The sequence below is a fragment of the Myxocyprinus asiaticus genome, chromosome 40 (genome assembly GCF_019703515.2).
Source record: "Myxocyprinus asiaticus isolate MX2 ecotype Aquarium Trade chromosome 40, UBuf_Myxa_2, whole genome shotgun sequence".
Taxonomy (NCBI): Eukaryota; Metazoa; Chordata; class Actinopteri; order Cypriniformes; family Catostomidae; genus Myxocyprinus; species Myxocyprinus asiaticus.
In genome coordinates, this window is record NC_059383.1 from 21702648 (window position 1) to 21724650 (window position 22003).

At 40.3% G+C, this 22003-nt stretch overlaps 2 protein-coding genes across 3 annotated transcripts in view; both read left to right on the forward strand.

Moving 5' to 3' along the window:
• Positions 1-22003, forward strand: part of LOC127431111 (beta-galactoside alpha-2,6-sialyltransferase 1-like) — a 570878-nt gene that overhangs the window by 74522 nt on the left and 474353 nt on the right. The gene's annotated exons all lie outside the window — the stretch shown is intronic.
• Positions 26-21890, forward strand: LOC127431114 (argininosuccinate lyase-like). Its single transcript, XM_051681379.1, has 16 exons — positions 26-300; positions 505-699; positions 1242-1325; positions 1689-1745; positions 1848-1945; positions 2264-2341; positions 2543-2620; positions 3976-4028; positions 4252-4314; positions 6285-6399; positions 19465-19549; positions 20765-20824; positions 20898-20981; positions 21228-21308; positions 21409-21515; positions 21610-21890. The coding sequence occupies exons 1-16, from the start codon at positions 286-288 to the stop codon at positions 21752-21754; spliced, it is 1398 nt and encodes a 465-aa protein (XP_051537339.1). The 5' UTR covers positions 26-285; the 3' UTR covers positions 21755-21890.

Consider the following 22003-nt stretch of genomic DNA (forward strand, 5'->3'; position numbering starts at 1 on the left):
TAATTTGCATAATATGGGCAGAGCTCTGGAGTATCACTTCCCCAAATTAACGAGGAAGGAACTGCGTTTTACAAGCTACTGGATTACAGGCTATTGCTCTAATTCATTTTTATGACTCGGTGAAAGCCTATGACAGCTATTACAGTGCTTTTTGTCCTTTGACGATCTGAATTTTCCTGCCTTTTTTTTTTTTAAATCATAAATGTATATGTGTTCTTATTTCTGCTAGCTGTTTGGTTGGAATTAATTTGATCGCAAGTGCTACTTGAGACGGTGGCGGTTACAATGGCAAATACAGAGGTAAAGATCGCGACTCTTATTTATTTATTTATTTATTTTTTAAAGTAAATCAGATTTTAGTTTGTTTTTTTGTGTGTTCGTCTATCATAAACTTTACAAACCTGTCATCAATAGCTGACTACTAAAATACATACTAAATTTCTAACTGTAATATATATATATATTTATATATTTTTTTTTGTTCAATTATTTTGTGTTAAACAGGGAAATAAATTATGGGGTGGTCGGTTTATGGGAAACACCGACCCTATAATGGAAAAGTTCAACGCGGCAATCGCTTACGACCAACGCATGTGGGAAGCTGACATTAAAGGGAGTAAAGCTTATGTCAAAGCATTACAGAAAGCAGGTCTGGTCACCCAAGACGAGATGGAAAAGATTCTCACAGGCCTTGACAAGGTGACCTAACTCCATGAACCCGTTTGATAGGTTCCAGTGCTCTTTAGTTGTTTTGTCTCCATGTGCACTATGTGTATTATAGTGTTTATGGTGCCATCTTCCCCTTGAAATCTTTATGAAGTGCAAGGATACTCTGTAAATATTTACCAAAACAGTGTGCCATAGTCCATTCCCCTGTGACTCTAAAGCTTAATACATCACAGACAAAAGTATGCAGTGTACAGTTTGGACCTCCATACACACAACAATAGCCATGTGACAGTGCTAATTGCAAATGCCTATTGTAAACATCGCTAAAGCTGCTCCATTACACTATGTGACATCCTGTCATGACATCATAAAAAGCTACACACACACACACACACACACACACACACACACACACAATGAATATATAAATATATATATTAGCTGTGTTGGACCAAAATAGTTTTAAAGATTTGAGACATTTACAATATTATATCATGTACATTATCAAATATTTTTTCCCACTGTTTGAATACAAATAACAGGTATTTAAAAATGTTGCTGTAATTTATCAGGTTTTCACTGAATGGTCCAAAGATGAATTCAAAATCAAACCTGGAGATGAGGATATTCATACAGCCAATGAACGCAGGCTCAAGGTGAAGTAAACAATCTCCTCAGTGATTGTAAGATTTGTTTTAAAGGAATAGTTCACCCAAAAATAAAAATTCTCTCATCATTTACTCATCCTCATGCCATCCCATATGTGTATGGCTTTCTTTCTTCAGCAGAACACAAACTAAGATTTTGGGGTTTTGGAATGTGGGGGCATGGCTAATTCAACGGCGCAGTCACATGAAAGCTTCAGAACACTACATTTGCTTACAGCGCCTTTAACAAGTTGATTACGGAAAATAGTTGGATTATGTCCAAAGTTATCTGGTAGCTTGTTATTTTGTTTAATGAAAACACTATTACAGGAACCAAAAATTCAAATCAGTGTGTTCATACCTCTTATAAAGGAGATTATTGGTGATCCAGCTGGAAAGCTTCACACAGGCAGGAGCAGAAATGATCAGGTTGGTCTGGCTCGGACTGAATGGGACTTTAATTTAGTGGCTATCATTTTATATTTTCTGTACAAACATGGCTGTAAAGATTTGTTGTCATTTGCTGGACAGGTTGTAACAGATATGCGACTGTGGCTACGAGAAGCTATTGCCAATCTGAAAGGACAAGCTTTACAACTTATCAACACCATGGTGGAAAGGGCTGCAGTGTAAGTATGCTCATTTAAGTCTAGACACCTTTAGGGATCTGACTTATTTACAGTTACCACGCACGAGCAGCAGAAATTAACAAGGGCAGTTGTGAATTCCTGTTAATATTTTATGGATTCTTTTGAAGTATTTGACATAAGAGGGTGGCATGCTGTGTTTTTATATGGTTAGAAAAAATATCCCCATATTAAGGTAAAAATTGCCCCTGAAAATCAGTTCTATGGAACAAATATGGCCACTTAATAATAATAAAAGAAGGTACTTTTAGACACTGCCAAACACTCATTCCCAAATAATTTGCCTTTGTCCAACACCAGAGAGATCAACATCCTGTTCCCTGGATATACTCACATGCAGAGGGCCCAGCCAATCAGATGGAGTCACTGGATTCTCAGGTGCCCTTTGAATAGAATGATGCTATCTTGAATATTTTCCGATCCAAGTTTAGAACTCAAGGCGAGGCAACAGTAAAGTGTCACCCAATGATCTTGTGTAAAGTGCCATGACCTCGTTCATATTGACTTCATCCTGTTGCTATGTATCTCTAATCACTATTGTATAGTGTTCATTTTTGGATTTGTTGTAATTTCTTGCAGTCATACTGCAGCACTAAGCAGGGATGTGGAGCGGCTAGAGGAAATCAGGAGACGTGTTAATGTAATGCCTCTTGGAAGGTATATACACTTGTTATGAAAATCATTGAGATATACACTATATGGCCAAAAGTTTGTGGACACCCCTTACTAATAAACACGTTTGGCTTATTCCATTAATTCCAGTGAAGGGAGCATACATATTAATGCTACAGCATACAGTGGCATTTGATAAAATTGTGTGCTTCCAACTTTATGGTAACAGTTTGGGGAGGACCCTCTTCTGTTCCAGCATGACAATCCCTCTGTGCACAAAGCGATGTCCATAAAGAAATAATGTATTGTGTCTGGTGTGGAAGAACTTGACTGGCCTGCACAAATCCTAGACCTGAGCCCCAATGAACACCTTTGGGACGAATTGGATACCAAATGCGAGCCGGGGTCCATCACCCAACATCAGTGTCTGACCTCACTGATGCTCTTGTGTCTGAATGGGAACAAATCCATGCAGCTATATTCCAACATTAAGTGGAAAGCCTTTACAGTAGAGTGGAAGATGATTTAGTGGCTAGAGTGGGATTAATCCCTATGGTCTGAAATAAAATGTTCAACAAGCACATACTGTATGAATGTTGGTGTTCAGGTTTCCACATACTTTTGGCCATATAGTGTATTATATTGTATGTCAATGATTCCCAATGGAAAGTTTAGGAATAGTTCCCTTCAAAAGGAAAAACTCACCCTCATGTTGTTCCAAACCCATATGACGTTCTACTGTGGAACTCCGAAGGAGATATTTTGCATTAGCATAATGTTAGCCTCAATCACCATTTACTTTCATTGCATCTTTTTTTCCAAGCAATGAAAGTGAATGGTGACTGATGTTAATATTATGCTTTAAATCTCTTTTTGAGACTTGGAACAACATGAGGTGAGAAAATGTTGATAGAACTTTCATTTTTGGGTGAACAATTAGTCATTCGATAGGGGGTTCTTGAAAAGGCTTTTATTTGTTTTGTTAAACCTATAATAACAAAATTATAACTTAGTTGTATTTCATTTCTAAATAAATGCTGCTTTCTTGGAGAAAGTTTCTCCATGATTTCCCCAAGAACTGTCAAAACTTATGAAAGATAAACATTTTGTCAGTCTGTTTTGCACCCACAAAATTGATTATTTTCATTTGCGAATCATTGTAAAAATGGCCACTTTAATAAAATTAACGATAATGCTAAATTGCATTCAGTATGATATCAGCTAATAGGAACACATTTCTGTTTTTGGTGTCAACAAACAATAAATGAGGTACTTATGGATTTGTTAGGGTATATTAGACAAAAAAGGTTGGGAAACACTGATACAGTATGTAACCAATTGAGCAGTTGAATCAGATGAGTTGCATGTAATGTGTGTGTTTGTGTGTTTTGTCCTTGCAGTGGAGCCATTGCTGGGAATCCCTTTAACATTGATAGAGAACTTCTACGTGAAGGTAAACAGAATTTTATGAATTTTCTTTCCTGTTATTCAACTTTTCATATTAAAGATTAATGTGTGTTTATTGCAAGGTTTTCTCTCAGCCCAATTATTATTGATGTAAGTAGTGATTTGTGAAGTCTGCACTTGTGCTATATGTTTGTGTACCAGGTCAAAAATTGGGCACTTATTTGCATTTTTTATCTGTTTTTTTTTTATTTTTTTTTATCTCTCCCCAGAACTACATTTTGATAAGATCAGTATCAATAGCATGGACGCAACTGGACAGAGGGATTTTGTAGGTATGTGTTTTGCTGCAGCAATCATCTATGGGTATTAAAATTGTTGGCTAGACAAAGTTGCTCTATCTTTTTTAATTGATCGGAACAGAGCGCAACAGTGCCCGCCCACTTTTTCAGCTGTCTGGTTTCCATTACTTTTTGCATTGGCTTTTCATAAAATCCTCCAGAGTTTAAGCCATGAACCAAAGCAACCAGCTCTGAGGTGAATCACAACATTACAAACTTTGTTTTGAGGCAAAAAAGTATTGAAAATCGGACAAAAAGACAAAGGTACAAGATTGTGTACTTACTGTCTTTCATGAGGGCAGGAACTTCAATCCCATGAAGCATTGCAAATGATGTAATTAAAAAATGATGACTTTAACTTAAGCATATACCATTGATGAACAACCTCGGAGCTCAAGGTAGGTCTGTCTTTAAAAGTTTATAGGTTATTGTTGAAATTGAAATTGATCAATTAATCTAAAAATGAATGGGATTTTTACTTCCGGAACCAGACAGTTGCGCTCTATAACCGTGGACCATCACAGAGGACCATCAGAAATCCTAAAAAGATCCCATAGATTTACATTGCCGAAATGTTTAAACGGGAAAATAGACCTTATTCACGCTAGCGCCATCTTTGATTTTTAATGGGAATGACAACGAGGCTGTGAGGGATAGACCAAAGATTATTTAGCCGAGATGGGTCACTTCTATTAAAATGAATGGGAGAAATTGGAAATGCTCAACCAAAGGATTTCTGTGCGCCCAACTGTCAACGGATGTAGAAAGGAAGTCCAGCCTTACAGTTAAAAGCATTAGCTATACAAGCAGGGAAAATTGTGTTTTTTAGTGTAATATGAGGTAAAGATTCACAATTTATGATTCTAGTATTGTCAGATTTTATTTCTGATTTGAAATATGTTCTTTGATCGTAATCTTAACCAACCGTTTTTGAGATTTCAGTGTTCCCTCATTCAAGATAGGAGCTGCACTGGCATGACTGGAAATAGTCTCCCAGGAGCATTCCAAAGATGGCCAACAGTGGACTGACTTGCTTGAATGACTTTGGATAGACTGACGCTGTGTCTGAAACCGCCCCCTATCCACTATATAGTGCACTATTTCGGGTGTCTGCCATTTTGTAGGAATGTCTGAATTCTGAGTGAGCCACCCGCTCCCTACTTTTGTTCACTCATTCTTACCCAAAATGTGCTCTAATTTCGAGTGAGCGAGTGGGCAAGAGAGAGATGCCAGTTTAGTGCTTCCTTTACTCCTGCAATGTTTTATTTAATGCTGAATGTATTAAACATTAAAGACAAACTTGTAACATAATAAAATATAGAGGCAAAACATACAGATACATTTTAAAATGTACTCTTTATTTATATTTTATACAGAAATTTGCCATTAAGCTGAAGAATTCTTTATTTAATAAATAGTTCACTGAGGTGATATTATTTTAACTCAGGAGACTGCACACAGTGGAAATGATAATTCTGTGGATGATTTAAATATTCATTTATAACATGTAGGTTATGACAGCTTTGGTGCTGTTTATGGTCGGATGAGAAATGCTACCCAGCTTGTATTGGAGTTTAAAGATACTAAAGTATAACAAATAAATACAATAATGTACATTCGATAAATTGTGTTTACTCTTTATATTAACATATATATTAAAAATGACAAACAGATTGAAGATTTATTGTATCAATATATTATTTAATAAGAATTAAAAGCAAGGCCCAAGTATTTTAAAAGTTCATATGTGACGTTGTTTCTGCAACAGCCCCAGAGCTCCGACGCTCAGTGTGTACGTTAGCGTCTGAATTCACTCACTCATTTCGTTCACTCACTGCTGAAATCTAGTGCACTCACTGCCTTTCACTATATAGGAAGTAGTGAATGAGTGAACAAGTCTCAAAGTTTGTCTTGACAAACCTTACCTACCTATTTAACTTTAAAACATCACTGTTTTTGTTCAGCGGAGTTTCTGTTCTGGGGATCAATGTGTCTCACACACATCAGCAAGATGGCAGAGGATCTGATTTTATATAATACCAAGGAGTTCTCCTTCATCACTCTGTCTGATGCATACAGGTAAGTTCAGCAAATGTACCTTCCACACAGAGTCTCAGATTAAAGAGATAGCATTCATTTACATGGCACAAGCAGCTTGTAGCTGTGAAACCCCTAACATTTTTTGAGCATAAAGTCCCTTTCATTCCAGACATGACATCAAAAAGCGAGATTGATTAAATTAAGGGGTGTACACTTAGGACATGTTCTTGCATTCTGTATGCACTTATTTTATCTATGTCAGTTTAAAACAATGGACCCATTAGAAGATGTGTTTGAAATGTTGGAATTAATTCCATTATATTAACAATTACACTTTCTAGTAAACAAATGTTTCCAATTAGACAAAAAAACATCCTATGATTTTAATACGGCTAACTGGGGATTTAGCATACTGAGCGACCACATTTTGTCTCATATTAAACAGTTATTAGCAACAACCTTTGTTGTCCAATTGTTTGAACAAAAAAACGCGTCCTTTGTGTACACTCCCTAATAACCAATAATGTCACGGCAGACACAGTTCATTAGTTTGAAGCCCTTAGGTAAGAGTATTACTTCTTACATTTATTACCATGCTCTTTGCTATTTCCACCCCACACGTACACACTGGCTTTGAGCTGCAGGCACTACAGCATTGCAAATGAATGGGTCTTGGTTCAAGTTACTTTTATGGTACACTTGCCATCTTAGTTAAGCTCCACAGCTGGACTGGATGACTGTAAGAAATGTACTAACAGTGTTTATGAGTGTACGTGTTTCAGCTCATGCCATCACATACTTTCCATTATTGCAGCACAATTATTTTCTTCTTATGGCATAATACTTAATGACATGTGAAATGTTTTGTTTGTGAATATTAACTGATTAATGGTTTTCGCTAAAGCAAGAATATGTATTACTTTGCTAATACTTAGGGTTGGGGATTTGAACAAACCTCTAACCCTAAGTATTAAACTAGGGCATGTAACCCATCCTGGCCTGTGCCATTTGTGCTACCTCAAATTATTGAGGAGAGGTGTATTTCTTTTTAAAGCTATTAGACTTAAGATTTCCATTCAAAGACCAAAAAATCTCCTTGAATTTTCAGAGAATTATAGAGACTTGTGGGTAGGCTCCTTTGACTTGGCCCAGTAAGCAACCACCTAGCACCCACTCAGAACACCCTAGCAACCACATACTAATGCCATAACAACACCCAGGAACTGTTAGCAACTGCATAGCAACACCCTGGCAACCAATATTTGGCAAAAAAATATTTGACAATCAAAAATATATAAATCAACAAACAAAGAGAAAAGAAAGAAATACATAAAGAACAGAATCCACAATTACTACCACAATTTTGTCTCTCTCCACATTGTCCTTACTGAGAGTCTTCTTGAAAGGACAAATACCTGTCCCATTTCTTACCACATGCATCCAATCTGCCAGGCCGCTTATATGACATCTTTTCAAATGCCGCCACCCTGCCCAATTCAGTGAATCATTCTTGAAATGAGGGAGAGCCAATTGACTTCCATCCTCTAAGAATTATTTGTCTGCCAATCATTACACTAGTTTAGACCCAATTTTTTTAAATATTTGTCACCTACTTTAATGAACGCCCCATCACCCAATACACATAGTCTGGGGAAGAATGAAATTTGAGTATCTAAATCCTCACAGATAAAATTCTGGACTCTTACTCAGAATTCTTGAATCTTAGTGCAAATCCACAGAGCATGGGCTATGACTCCATCCTCCAACTGACATCACCAGCAGGTAGGTGTGTCTTTTAAACCAAGTCTAAACAATCTAGAGGGAGTCCAGTAGAAATAATGCAAAATCTTAAACTGAATAAGGCATACCCTTGCATCCCATGACATAGTTTTAATTTTTAATTTTTTTTATTCTTTCCCACTTCTTATCCTCCAATACCAAGTTCAAATCTTTCCTATAACCTCTTAAGAGCTGTTAAGGCCCTGTTACCAAGACTCTGACCTCATGCCCCCTTTCCAAAGGCTGTTAGCACCATACAGGGGGTGTCTGCAGCTTTAGGGGGCTGTGTACTACCCCCAGAAATACTACAAAGTAGATGGCGCAACTGTAAATACCTGAAAAATTGAGACCAAAAATCCCAAATTGCTGTGTTATATTTTCAAATGATCTCAAAGCTCCATTTTCTTAAAGGTCACCAAGTGTAGCAACACCCCTCTCGATCCATTCTTTCCAATAAAATGTGGACTTGTTTTTTTTGTTTGTTTTTTTTTTTTTATCCCCTTTTCTCCCAATTTGGAATGCCCAATTCACACTACTTAGTAGGTCCTCGTGGTGGCACGGTTATTCAACTCAATCCAGGTGGCAGAGGACCTCTGTTTCTGAGACCGCCAATCCGCACATCACGTGGCTAGTTGTGCATGACACAGTGGAGACTCTGCATGTGGAGGCTCATGCTACCCTCCGTGATCCACACACAAATTTCCATGTGCCCCATTGAGAGCAAGAACCACTAATCGTGACCACAAGGAGGTTACCCCATGTGACTCTACCCTCCCTAGCAACAGGGCCAATTTGGTTGCTTTAGGAGACCTGACTGGAGTCATTCAGCACACCCTGGATTCGAACTCGCGACTCCAAGGGTGGTAGTCAGCATCAATACTCGCTGAGCTACCCAGGCCCCCCCAAAAGGGGGACTTGTTAATACACTTTGGGGTTCAGCCATATGCTTGAGGAAACATTTAGGCAAGCATCAATATTGAACATACAGGAAACCATTGTCCATACTGAATGTAAGTGTGAAATTAAGGAATGCATTTTTATTCTCTAGGCAGTTTGATAGAAAGACTTTGCAATGGTGAGATTGGGGCAAGGACCACTTGTTCAGTGTAGTACCAGGGAGGGGCTGTCTCAGGTGGAAGAGACCAATGGGCCAGGTGTCTGAGACTAAAAGCATAGTATTAAAACAAAATTTGGGGGTGGGGCTTAAACCTCCTTTGTCAATTGGTCTATGTAACTTACTGAAATGCAACCTGAAGTTGTTTACCATTCCAATTAAAAGATTTAGATATTCTAACAAATTGTTTAAAATAAGAAAGAGGAACTTCTAGAGGGAGAGACTGTAGTAGATAATTGAACTTGAGGATACAATTCATTTTTATAACATTGACCTTCCCTGCCATAGACAAATATAGTGAAGCCCACCTATCCACATCACACGAGAAACTTTTCATTAATGGGTCAAAATTAACTCAAACTATATCTCTCAAATTTGCTGGAAACAAAATACCTAAATACCCAATACCTTGCTTGGGCCATTGAAAGGTGCCAGGTTGGAAAGCCGTGGCAGGTCAATATGCTGTCAGAGCAAGAGCTTCCGATTTAGACCAATTCACCCTGTATCCTGAAAATTTTGAGAAAGAATTAATAATTGTATGGAGGCAAGGCATAGATCTACTAGGGTCTGAGACAAATAATAATATATTGTCTGTGTTCATTTGAAGTTTATGCATCACACCACCTGCTACAATGCTAGGAAAATCATCCTCTTTTCTTATTGCGGCTGCTAATGGTTCCAAGGCAAGACAGAACAACAAAGGGGAGAGAGGACAGCCTTGACAGGTTCCCCTACCAAGAGAAAAATAATCTGAAATTAATCCATTAGATTGCACTGCCGCTAATGGTTGTTTATAAAGTAACTTAATCCACTAAATAAAAGTATTCCCAAACCCATAAGTTTCCAAAATCTTAAAACGAAATGTCCCATTTTACCCTTTCAAACACCTTTTTGGCGTGAGATGGCAGCGATCGGGGTCTGATCATTCGCTACTGACCACATAATATTTATAAAACATCTAATATTATCAGAAGAAATATGACCACGAATAACCTCACTTGATCTATATGTATACTAGATGTAATTACTCTACTTAATCAATTAGCCATCTAACTGGATCAGGGAAATTGGACGATAACTTTTACACTCATTTGGGACTTTATCTTTTCTAAGAATGAGATTGATCCGGGCTTGCATCATGGTTGGTGGTAGTTCACCTTTCTTTAATGGCTCTGTGTAAACTTCTAACATAAGTGGAGCCAGTTCTGTGACATTAGATCTAAACAAATTCTGCGGCAAAACCATCTGGCCCTGGTGCCTTACCTGTTGGCAAGCCTTTAATTACCTCAACAAGCTCCTCCAAAGTAATATCTGAGTCAAGAAATTATTTTCTAATTTAGGGAGTTCTAATGGCTCTACGAAGTTGCTAATATCCTTATCGATAGATGTGGAAACATAAAGATAAAAATATAATTCTTTAAAGGCTTAATTAATATCTGTGGCAGAAGTAAATATAGTGCCTCCAGAAGACTTCACTGAAGGAATGGTGGAAAAAAACTTTTATGTATCTGGCAAGCGGTTTCCCTGCTTTGTCCCCCGACTCAAAGTATGTCTGTCTTGCCCTAAATAACCAAAGCTCTACCTTCTTTGACAAAATAGTATTGTACCTATACTTTAGTTGAGTCAACTCTCTTAAGACCATTGGATGACATTCGGAGCTTCAGCTTTGTTTTAGCACTTTTATGCTCTTTTCCAATTCAATGAATTCCTGTGCTTTTATCTTGGCATATTGTATGATCCGCCCCTAAGAACTGCCTTAAGCGCCTCCCATGCCACGCCCAAAGAGGACACTGAGGACCAGTTGGTTTCTACATAAACATTGACTTCTGTTTTTAACATTTGTTGAAATGCTGGGTCCTGCATAAGGGATGTATTAAAGCACCATCCATATGATTTTCTTTTCTCTATATGTGGCAACATCTCTAAACACACCAAAGCGTGATTTAAAACTAAAATATTCACAATTGAGCAGTCAGTGGCAGATGGAATAAGTGACTTAGATATATATATAATATATAAAAAAATCTATTCTAGAGCAAATCTTATGAACTGATGAAAAAAAGGTGTATTCTCTCCCAGATGGATTCAGGAGTCTCCAAATGTCTGTAAGACCAAGATTTTTACACATCCTATGTATTGTCAACGTTGCTCTAAAGGGTCTACACACTTTTGCATTACTGTGATCAAGGAGTGGATCCATTAAAAGATTGAGGTCTCCACTCAAAACCATATCATTAAGGATCCCAGCTGCTTGTAACTTTCCCTCAAGATCTATAAAAAAGTTCTGATCATCAGCATTGGGTGCATAAATATTAGCCAAAATAACATTTTGCCCCAGTATTTCAGCCAAAACAATAATGACTCTTCCTAAATTAACTTTGATCTGTTTGAGTCATTTAAATTTAAATGCCTACTTATCAATGTGATGACTCCCCTGCTCTTACTCGAATCAGCATTACAAAAAAACATGCCCACCCCATGCCCTGCCAAGATTTTCAGCTTCCTGTGGAGAAAGGTGCGTTTCTTGAAGGAACACTATATCAAATTTTTTATGCTTAAGAAAAGATATAACTTTCCTTCTTTTTATAGGGTGCCCCAGCCTATTAACATTCCACATGGAGAGAAACATTTTACCTACGTGTATATTAAAGTGTGACATATTGACATGCAAAGAGAAATTGTGTACCCAAGACTAAATTATATAGACCTTGATTTAACATTGATGTAACCATAAAATCCTTAACCCACAGAACAGAAAAAGAATGCACTTCAACCTCACGCATAACAGTCCCAACTGGTGTCCATCCCCCGGAAATCCGACGGTCCATGCACTCACACGAGACCCTCTGTGACATCACTGCTACAAGATTACTTCAGTCCGTTTTTTTGTCTTTTTAACATACATCATACAATTGAACTGCACTTGAAAGTTTTCAATGAAAAGTGGCCCAGTAAATAACAACATCAAACCCACAAAATGAACAAAGAAACATCCACAATAAGCCAATAAAGGAAAAGAGAAAATAATAATAATTAAAAAAAAAAGTACATTGAGAGAGATTGACAGTGGGCAACCAACCGCATAACAAACCCTTTCAGACCGCATCAGCAAAATGCACAATGTATAGTCCCGCTGATTCAGAGCTGGCAAAGCCCCACCCACTCACTCCATTGATTTAATTAAGGCCATAGCTTCTCATGGCAATATGAAAGTCTTCCGTCCATTCTTGGCATCAATTCTCAGTTTAGCCGGGAAAAGCAAAGTGAAGCTCACTTCCTGTGCGTGAAGTAATTTCTTACACTCTTTGAATCTCTCCTGTTATGCTAGTGTAACACTTGTAAAGTCCAGAAAAACCATAATGTTCTAATCCTCCCAGCACAGCTTGCCTTTATTCCTCGCCGCACATAAAACAAAGTCTCTGTCTGCCAAACGCAAGAATCTTGCCAGAATGAATCGGGGCCTGTCACCTGCTCTGGGAAGCCGACCGAGAGCACTGTGCGCGTGATCTGTTTCCAGATGATGGCCCGCTGTGTCGAACAAATTCGGAATAAGCCTGTCCAGGAACTTGACCATTTCTTGACCTTCCTTTCCCTCTGGGCTTCCAACAAAACAAACATTATTACATCTGCTTTGATTTTCCATATCCTCAAATTTTTCCAACACTTTATCCATATCAGATTTGGTGGCCGGCGGGTTAGTCTGCAGCTCTTTTCCGGCTGCTTCCAGAGACTCGATTCGCTTTTCAGCCTCATCCATTCTTGTGATCAGGGTGATAAGTTTCGCCTCACTCTACGTATTTCTGCGAGGTCCTACATGTCGGTCGGGATTTTCGTTAGCACTGCAGAAATGTTCGCAATATCTTGACTTACATCCTGAGGCACGCTGTTATTCCTAACCAGACCCCCGCCATCTTGCTCTTGAGAGGCGTCAGTTGGTGTGACCGTAAATGCTTTTTAATGTCCCCAAAGGCCTACGACTTCGAATTCTTCGACATCCTTCACTCCCCGCGCAGTTTAACAACCAAAACTAAATCAGTTCTCACAGAGTAATGTTGATTTGAAAGGATAATGGTAGCAAAGTGTAGTGTAGAATGCCACTAGGCTGCTTTCACTTGCATAGCGTCACGTTGCAGCGAAGCCACATAAGGGGATTAACTAGTATAACCATGGATAAATGTGTCAATTTGTGGTAAAAATAATTATACTGTTTTTTCATGTCATTGTCTGTTTGCCCTAATATGGTGTTTGGTTCCTGTGTTACTTTCTGCGAGACGTCAGTCACATGCAATCACGTGATGGACTAAGCCCCATATGCAGAAGTAACAAGGTTATAAAGAAGCCGGTAAAGCGGCGAGAAGCAAGTGGTGTTGACATTCACGAGTGATATTGATTCTACTTACGTTCGAAGGATTATTGTTTGGTGCATCCGAGTTGAAGGATAGAGGACTCTATTCGTCTCTTTGTGGAGTTTTCTTTCGTATTGGATTACTTACCTGAGAGGAACATTCAACACCGCACTGGTTGGATTTCGCGCTCCTGGGACATAAACTGTCATTACGGTGAGACCGAAACTAACTCGCCTTGTATATATTGTGAACTGGGACTTTGGAAAGCTTCACACACACACACACACACACACACACACCCTCGCACTTTGTGTACGGTATTGGTAATTGTTGTGATCACTGTTTGTTTGATGGTATTTACATGTTATTACATTGTTCGTACTGCTTGTGTCTGGTCTTCTTCTTTGTACGTTTTAACATTCATTCACAGTAGGAAAGATAAGTCCCTTATTTCTCGTGTAGCTACGCTAGTGAAGCAGATCATTACATAGTAGTGGCCTGTATGGGGACAAACTTTTTCCGTTGCTGTGTTTGAATGTATTTGTTTATTTGTTTATTTTTGTTTTGAAAACATGGAGGATGCAGGCACAAGCACTCCGGGTGATGTTGTAAATACTGATTACTGTGTTCCTGTTACCAATAACACAGGTTGTACTAATCTGGATTTTACTGCAGGCCCATTTGTTACAAGACGGAATCCTGCTGAAGAGATAACGTCTATGATTAGTACATTGTATAACTCTGATGATGACATGTCTGATGATGATGAGAGTTGTATTATGAATGTGGGTTTGTTACAATCTATGCAAACTGAGGTTGAGCAAATGAAGGTGAATTTATTGGCCCTAAGTGAAAAGTAAACTCCTTAGATGAGGGATTTAAACATTAAACCGTGAAACTGGTCTCAGGGAGGCTGTGGAAACTAGCTTGGCGTGGTTAGAGGAGTACTTCCAAGGGTCGCTTGAGAAGTTGGAGAAGGCCATCATCGACTTTTTCTGATGAGAGATTCTAAGTGGGAAGGTCAAATGAGGAAACTCAGGCTTACTAGCACACATATGTTCTCTAGACTACAGGCCTATGCCCCAGTTACATCCAACAGTTCATTAGGCCTGGGTTATAATACTCTTACGCCCATATCTAGTGGAAGGATACCACCACACATCACCCTCAGTGATACATATGACATTCCTTCCCCTGCTGGTGCCATCCCCCCAACAAATGTGATCAACTATGCTGTTACGGCTGGAGCCTCATCATTCTGTGCTCGACCTCCCAGCTGACTAGAATTTCCCACCTTTTGCAAATCCTGTGAGACAGCTGAGGTGTTTAACTTCATCGAACACGCCGAAAACTTCCTCGAGATCAGGCCACTGCCCAGCGTAGAGCTCATCGGAACCCTGAGCACGGTGCTAAAGGGACCTGCTTTTAGCTAGTGGAAGGCAGAAAAGGCGAAGGTAAAAAACTGGGAATCTTTCAAGGAGGCGTTTATGGCTACTTTCCTTCAGGAGGATTATCTCACTGGAGTGGAGGATAAACTGAGGTCGCTGGTGCAGCGCCCTGGACAACACCTGAGAGATTTCTCATATGACTACTGAGCGCTATGCCTGAAGTAGCAGCCCGATATCTCCTAGGAAGGACTCATAAGATGCATCGTCAATAACATCAACCCAAGGGTCGCTGGCTGTCTGAGAAGGACAGTGAACACCATGGAACAACTGGTGAAAGTTGGATCAAAGGTGGATAAAGACTGTCTGGGAGCCAAAGACTACTGGCAGAGAGTCGATGGGCAAAACAGCAAGGGGAAAACCAATAAACGAATTGCTGACTGTAGTTACTCCTGGAATCTATAGCCCAATCACACAGCGTAGCGTCGCTGCTCCTGGTGCCTCTTAAGGTGAAAGGGAAAAAGGTGAAGGCTGTCCTGGACACCGGAAGTACCTTCACCCTCATGCAGGAGAACTTGTGGAGACAGCTGGATGAAAACCACTCTCCACTCACCCCTCACTCACCACAACATTTTATTATGGCCAATGGCAAGATACACCAAGCAAAAGCCCAGAAATCTATCAGCTACCGATGTCAGGGTAAAGAATGTAAGGTGGATATGTACATAATGAATGATACTCACCTGGCATTCCCCCTTATAGCAGGATTGGACTTTCTGGTTGCTACCGGAGACATAGTAGATGTAGGCAAGGGAATATATGGCCTGAAAACAGAGACAGGATACACACTACCCATTCCTGCAGTCTTCTATCACCCTGGGATCCACTACAAAGGATACAGGTGATCACTCTCGCCAGCCGGCTACATTGAGTCTCTATTATGCCTTACCTCCGACAGGTGAACACTCACTACGCCCTGCCATGACCACAGAATCCGTACCCGTCTGGGACTTAGACAATCAAGAGGAGTTGCAGAGGCTGATTTCCGCCTGGCCACGCGCTACCTCCAATTATCTGGGGAAAACATCTGTGGAACGACATAAGATCTTATTGGCAGAGGACATGCCTTTTTAAATCAAGGGCCTACAGAGTGTCACCCTTCATAAAAAGGGAAATTGAAGACCAGGTAGATCGGATGATACAGGACTATATCATAGAGCCCTCGTTTTTGCTATGGTCCTCACCTGTAGTTCTTGTCCCCAAACAAGATGGCTCCTATAGGTTCTGTGTGGACTATAGGAAGCTCAACAGCAAGACCATACCAGATGCTTACCCCATGCCCCTGATACATGACATCCTGGAATCCATTGAGGGTGCCTGCTGGTTCAGCACCCTGGATTTGCAGTCTGGTTACTGGCAGGTGGAGTTGGACAAGGTGAGCCGAGAGAAAACGGTTTTTATTACCACGAAGGACCTATACCAATTTCGGTCTATGCCGTATGGCCTCTGAAATGCTGCAGCCATGTTCCAGCGGCTCATGGAGAAGGTCCTGGCGGAACTGAGAGGGAATATCTGATTTGTGTATATTGATGATATCATTTACTCACCATCCCTTGAAGTACACATCCAACACTTGAACAAAATAATGCAAAGACATACCCAGGCCAACCTCTCACTGAACACGAAGAAGTTTCACTTCTACAAAAGACAGTTGAAGTTCTTAGGGCACATAGTATCCAACAGGGGGGTGCAAATAGATCCCGAGAAGACCTGTGCACTTGCAGAGTATCCTCCACCCCAGGGTCTGAAAGCTCTGCAATGTTTCCTGGTGTTGGCTGGCTGGTACCATAAGTTCATACCTCATTTTACTGACATAACCACCCTGTTAAACCAACTGAAGAAGAAAGGGGTGACATGGGAATGGACAACCAAGTGCCAGTCAAGTATGGATTCCATCAATAGAGCCCTGCAAGACCCACCTGTCCTAGTACAGCTGGATCTCAACCAGCCTTTTCAGGTGCACACCGATGCCAGTGATGTGGGCCTGGGAGCCATCATTACACAACAGTCAGTGGAAGGCAAGAGAGTTGTGGCCTATGCTTCCCGGACCCTAAGAGGAGGTGAACTCAACTATTCCACCTCTGAAAAGGAGTGTTTAGTGGTAGTCTGGGCAATTGAAAAATGGAGACATAACCTGGAAGACAGTTTGAGGTGTTCATAGACCATGCGGCTCTGTCTTGAGCATTTAATTGCCCTAAAACCTCTTCTCATCTGACACGGTGGACTCTGAGGTTGCAGAAGTTCAACTTTCAGGTCCATCACCGGAAGGGATGTCTCAACTTGGGTCCAGACACATTGCATGCCCCCGAAGACTAAGGATTAACTATGCTTAGCCGTCACACCCTCTACGCTTACAACTGACTTACCCCATACCCTATATGAAGTTTCCCAAGCCAAACACAAGGACAGCACCATCTCTGACCTGTTGGGTGGAAACAAAGTTAGGGAAGCACAAGACCAGAAGATCTCCTTTGAAGAACATCAAGGTGTTATATATAGACACTGGAGAGAAGTTCCAGGTAATAGTTCCATAATCCCTAATACCTGGATTTCTGAACTATTTCCATGACAACCCGCTTAGAGGACATCTTGGGAGGCTGAAGACTCTGCTAAGGCTGTTGGAAGTCGCCTGGTGGCCCACTGTCTGGAATGATGTCTGGGCATATGTGAAAGGTTGCGACATCTGTCAAAAATACAAACCTGATAACACTAAACCCAGCAGACAGATGCAAAGCACCCAGGTGACAGAACCAGGACATACATTGGGGATTGACCTGATGGGTCCATTCCCCCATAGCAAGAAACAGAATGCCTACCTACTGGTCATTGTGGACTATTTCACCAAATGGGTGGAGATGTTCCCCTTGAGAGATAGTAAAATGCAGCAGATCGTTAAAGTCCTCAGGGAGGAGATTTTTACCCGATGGGGCATTCCCAAGTACCTCATATCAGATTGAGGACCACAGTTTACCTCCAGCATACTTTCTGAACTCTGCAAGTCATGGGGAGCAATTCAGAAACTCACAACCTCTTACCACCCACAAACTAATCTGACCGAAGGATAAACAGGACATTAAAGACAATGGTTGCATCATACATTGGTCAGCAACACAACACCTGGGATTTTTGGATAACGGAGTTTCGGTATGCCATCAACACAGCCCAACAGGAGATAACTGGGAAGACACCTGCGGAGCTCATGATAGGCAAGCAGCTTCAGGGGCCACTGGAAAGGCTGATCTACAGACCGCCTACTCCAGACCAGTCATCGTACAACCTGCTTGTAAAGACAAACCAACTGGATGGAGGAGGTTAAACGTAGAGTGGGTGTACAGCAGGCCAGACAGGCTAGATACTACAATTCCCGGAGGAAATATGCGCACTTTCAACCGGGTGATCTAGTCTGGCTCAGAACTCATCTGTTCTCCTCAGCCACAAACAAATTCTCCACTAAGCTAGCGCCCAAATGGGAGGGTCCAGCTGAAATTAAAAAGAAAATGGGTCTATGCAGCAAAGCCACATAAGGGGATTAACTAGTATAACCACGGATAAATGTGTCCATTTGTGGTAAAGATAATTATACTGTTTTTTTCTGTCATTGTCTGTTTACCCTAATATGGTGTTTGGTTCCTGTGTTACTTACCGTGAGACGTCAGTCACGTGCAATCACGTGACGGACTAAGCCCCGTATGTGGAAGTAAACAAGGTTATAAAAGTAGCCGGCAAAGTGGCGAGAAGCAATTGGTGTTTACATTCACGAGTGATATTGATTCTACGTACGTTCGAAGGATTATTGTATGGTGCATTCGAGTTGAAGGATAGAGGACTCTATTCGTCTCTTTGTGGAGTTTTCTTTCGTATTGGATTACTTACCTGAGAGGAACATTCAACACCACGCTGGTTGGATTTCACTCTCCTGGGACATAAACTTTCATTACGGTGAGACCGAATCTAACTCACCTTGTATATATTGTGCACTGGGACTTTGGAAAGCTACACACACACACACACACACACCCTCACACTTTGTGTACAGTATTGGTAATTGTTGTGATCACTGTTTGTTTGATGGTATTTACATGTTTAATACACCTTGGATTTTTCAGTACTGCTTGTGTCTGGTCGTCTTCTTTATACGTTTTAACATTCATTCACAGTAGGAAAGATAAGTCCCTTATTTCTCGTGTAGCTACGCAAGTGAAGCGGATAGTTACAACGTGACTTCCACAATGTTTTATCTTAATTAGTTGATGATACATAACATGGTGGCCTCGGGACACATATACCTAGTGCTCTGAACAAATATCCGTGTGCAAGCTGTCTGATGTGTACTGAGGGATTCCTTCAACTCTTGTCTACTTTGTATGTGTGTCTAGTGTGTGAAGCTAGTAAGAGCTGTTTTTTGTGTTTGTGTGAGCAGCACGGGGAGCAGCCTGATGCCTCAGAAGAAGAACGCAGACAGCCTGGAGCTCATCCGCAGCAAAGCAGGACGAGTGTTTGGCAGAGTAAGGCACATTTATTAATTAACCCAACAAATAGACAAGATATCACCACAGCAAGGCCTTCAGAGATACTAATTGTATGATTCAATTCAATCCAAGGGAAATAAAATCAAACAATGCTGCCAAATAATCTGAACATATTGGAGGGCAATATACCACATGTGATTCAGTCGAAAGTTTTGGTTAATGCCATTTTGTTTTCCTCACACTTGAGTTCTCATCTGATTTTCAGCTATGAAATTAAAACAGATAGATCCAACTCTAAATTCTGATAGGATGAGCCACATTTGAAGCTGCTGGGCTCTATTTTTGTGACTGTGCTGGGCGCAGCGTAACATGCAATGACGCAACTCCTTATCTAATTTTGTAATTCTAAGGGCAATTTTCGTGCCAGCACAAAGTGAAGGTGGGCATGGGTGGGAGTTTTTGCGCTATCTGTGGGTGGATGCACGCAAACTGTGGGTGTATTGTATGTTAATGAAGAGTCGCCAACATAATTTGCTATTTTCCTGAGAAATAGGTCATTGTGCTGAAAACAGACCTGCTACTGAAAAGCAAAGTCTATATTCAGTTCCTACATTTGCAGTTTGGAGATTCCACCAGCAGGTGGTAATAAAGTTCATGTCCAAACTCAGGTAATGGACTATATAGTAGGATGCTGACGGTGCAATAACCAGAGAAAAACCTCAGAATTAAATTGCTCTTGACTTGCGTGCACAATTTCGCCAAACACACTTGCGCCAAGACTTGGCGCATACTTGCACGAAAATACCAAAGTTTCATGGCCATGCCCACTGGCTTTGTGCGTATGACATATCCCATAGCACTGCGCATAGCCCACTTAAAAGAAGGCCCGTTGTGACATGACTATAAATGTACACCTGTGACTGCACCTTCTATATTAATGCATAATTAGTAGTATAATTAGTTGCTAGATTTCCAGTCAACCGCAAACACCTTCATTTAGGATAATGATCTATATTATTGGACGGACAAATTGTTTATTCTGATTATTATAAATAAGAGACAACAAAAATTAAATGTATTATCATATCGATAATAACCTCTTGAGTCACTGTGTACATCTCAGGAAAGAGGCTCACGTAAGCAATAAGTAATGACAATAATAAGCAATATGAACACCCCTTGTTGCTTTATTTTACTACAAAAACGTTCAGTCATTGTTATTGTATCTATATAATTCCCATTGTATTGCAGTGTGCAGGATTTATGATGACTCTCAAAGGCTTGCCCAGCACATACAACAAAGACCTACAGGTACGCACATAACAGACATAACATTTTACTATTTAACTTTAGAACATTCTTTAATAGTATACTCTGACCGCAGGAGGATAAGGAGGCCATGTTTGACACCTATGACACAGTACATGCTGTGCTGCAGGTGGCGGCAGGTGTCATTTCAACTCTAGAGGTGAGAGACAGGTCATACCACAAATTAATGTTGTTTTGTCATGGACAGTGGCAATCAAGAAACAAACTGTTGCCTCAGTTTAATAGTAAACAGGTGAAACTATTGAAAGTGATGCAAATGTTTATTGTCATTCTGAAATTTTATCAATACAAGGAATTGCTTTTGTTTAATTTCCTCTTTATTCATCGCTGAAATCTGAAAGGCAGATTTTGGGTCTAAGGGCACTCTTACTGTTCAATTCCTCAGGTAAATCAAAAGACCATGGAGGCAGCTCTCAGCCCAGACATGCTGGCCACTGATTTGGCTTACCACCTAGTCAGAAAAGGAGTGAGTCCATCTATCCATTTACCCATCCATACATCCATCAGCTATTGCATTTCTTAACGTCTCTACAGCTGAATGAACGATGATTATATATGTATTGTAGATGCCTTTCAGAGAGGCCCACAGTTGTGCTGGAAAGGCTGTCTATATTGCTGAGTCCAAGAAGGCCCCCCTGAATGAACTCACTGTAGAGGACCTCCAAACTGCCAGGTCAGCAGGCGCATTCAAACATGGAGAGCATCTGAGAGCATCTATACACATCTGATCTGAGTTTAAATGTTTAATTGTATTTCTCTCTCTCCAGCCCTTTGTTTGACAGTGATGTTTCCTCAGTGTGGGACTACATTGGTAGCGTTGAGCAGTACAGCACCCCTGGTGGCACTGGGAAGAGTAGTGTCATGGCTCAAATAGAGCACTTCAGAACATGGTTACAGGCACAAAAACAGTAACATCCAGCTGAAGTCAAGAGTTACTAGTGTGTTGAATATGAATAAACCTACATTGCTTCGAAATGCATATTTTATGACAAATATCATGTACAATGAAACATATTTGCCACTGAGTAAAGAGTTTGTACTAACATTTCATTTGATGTTTTATTGAAATCTTTGGAAACTTACATCATGTACATGTTCTAGTTTTAATCATTGAATTGCAGGATATGAAAGTGTCAATTTATTGATGCTAAATAAAAGCTG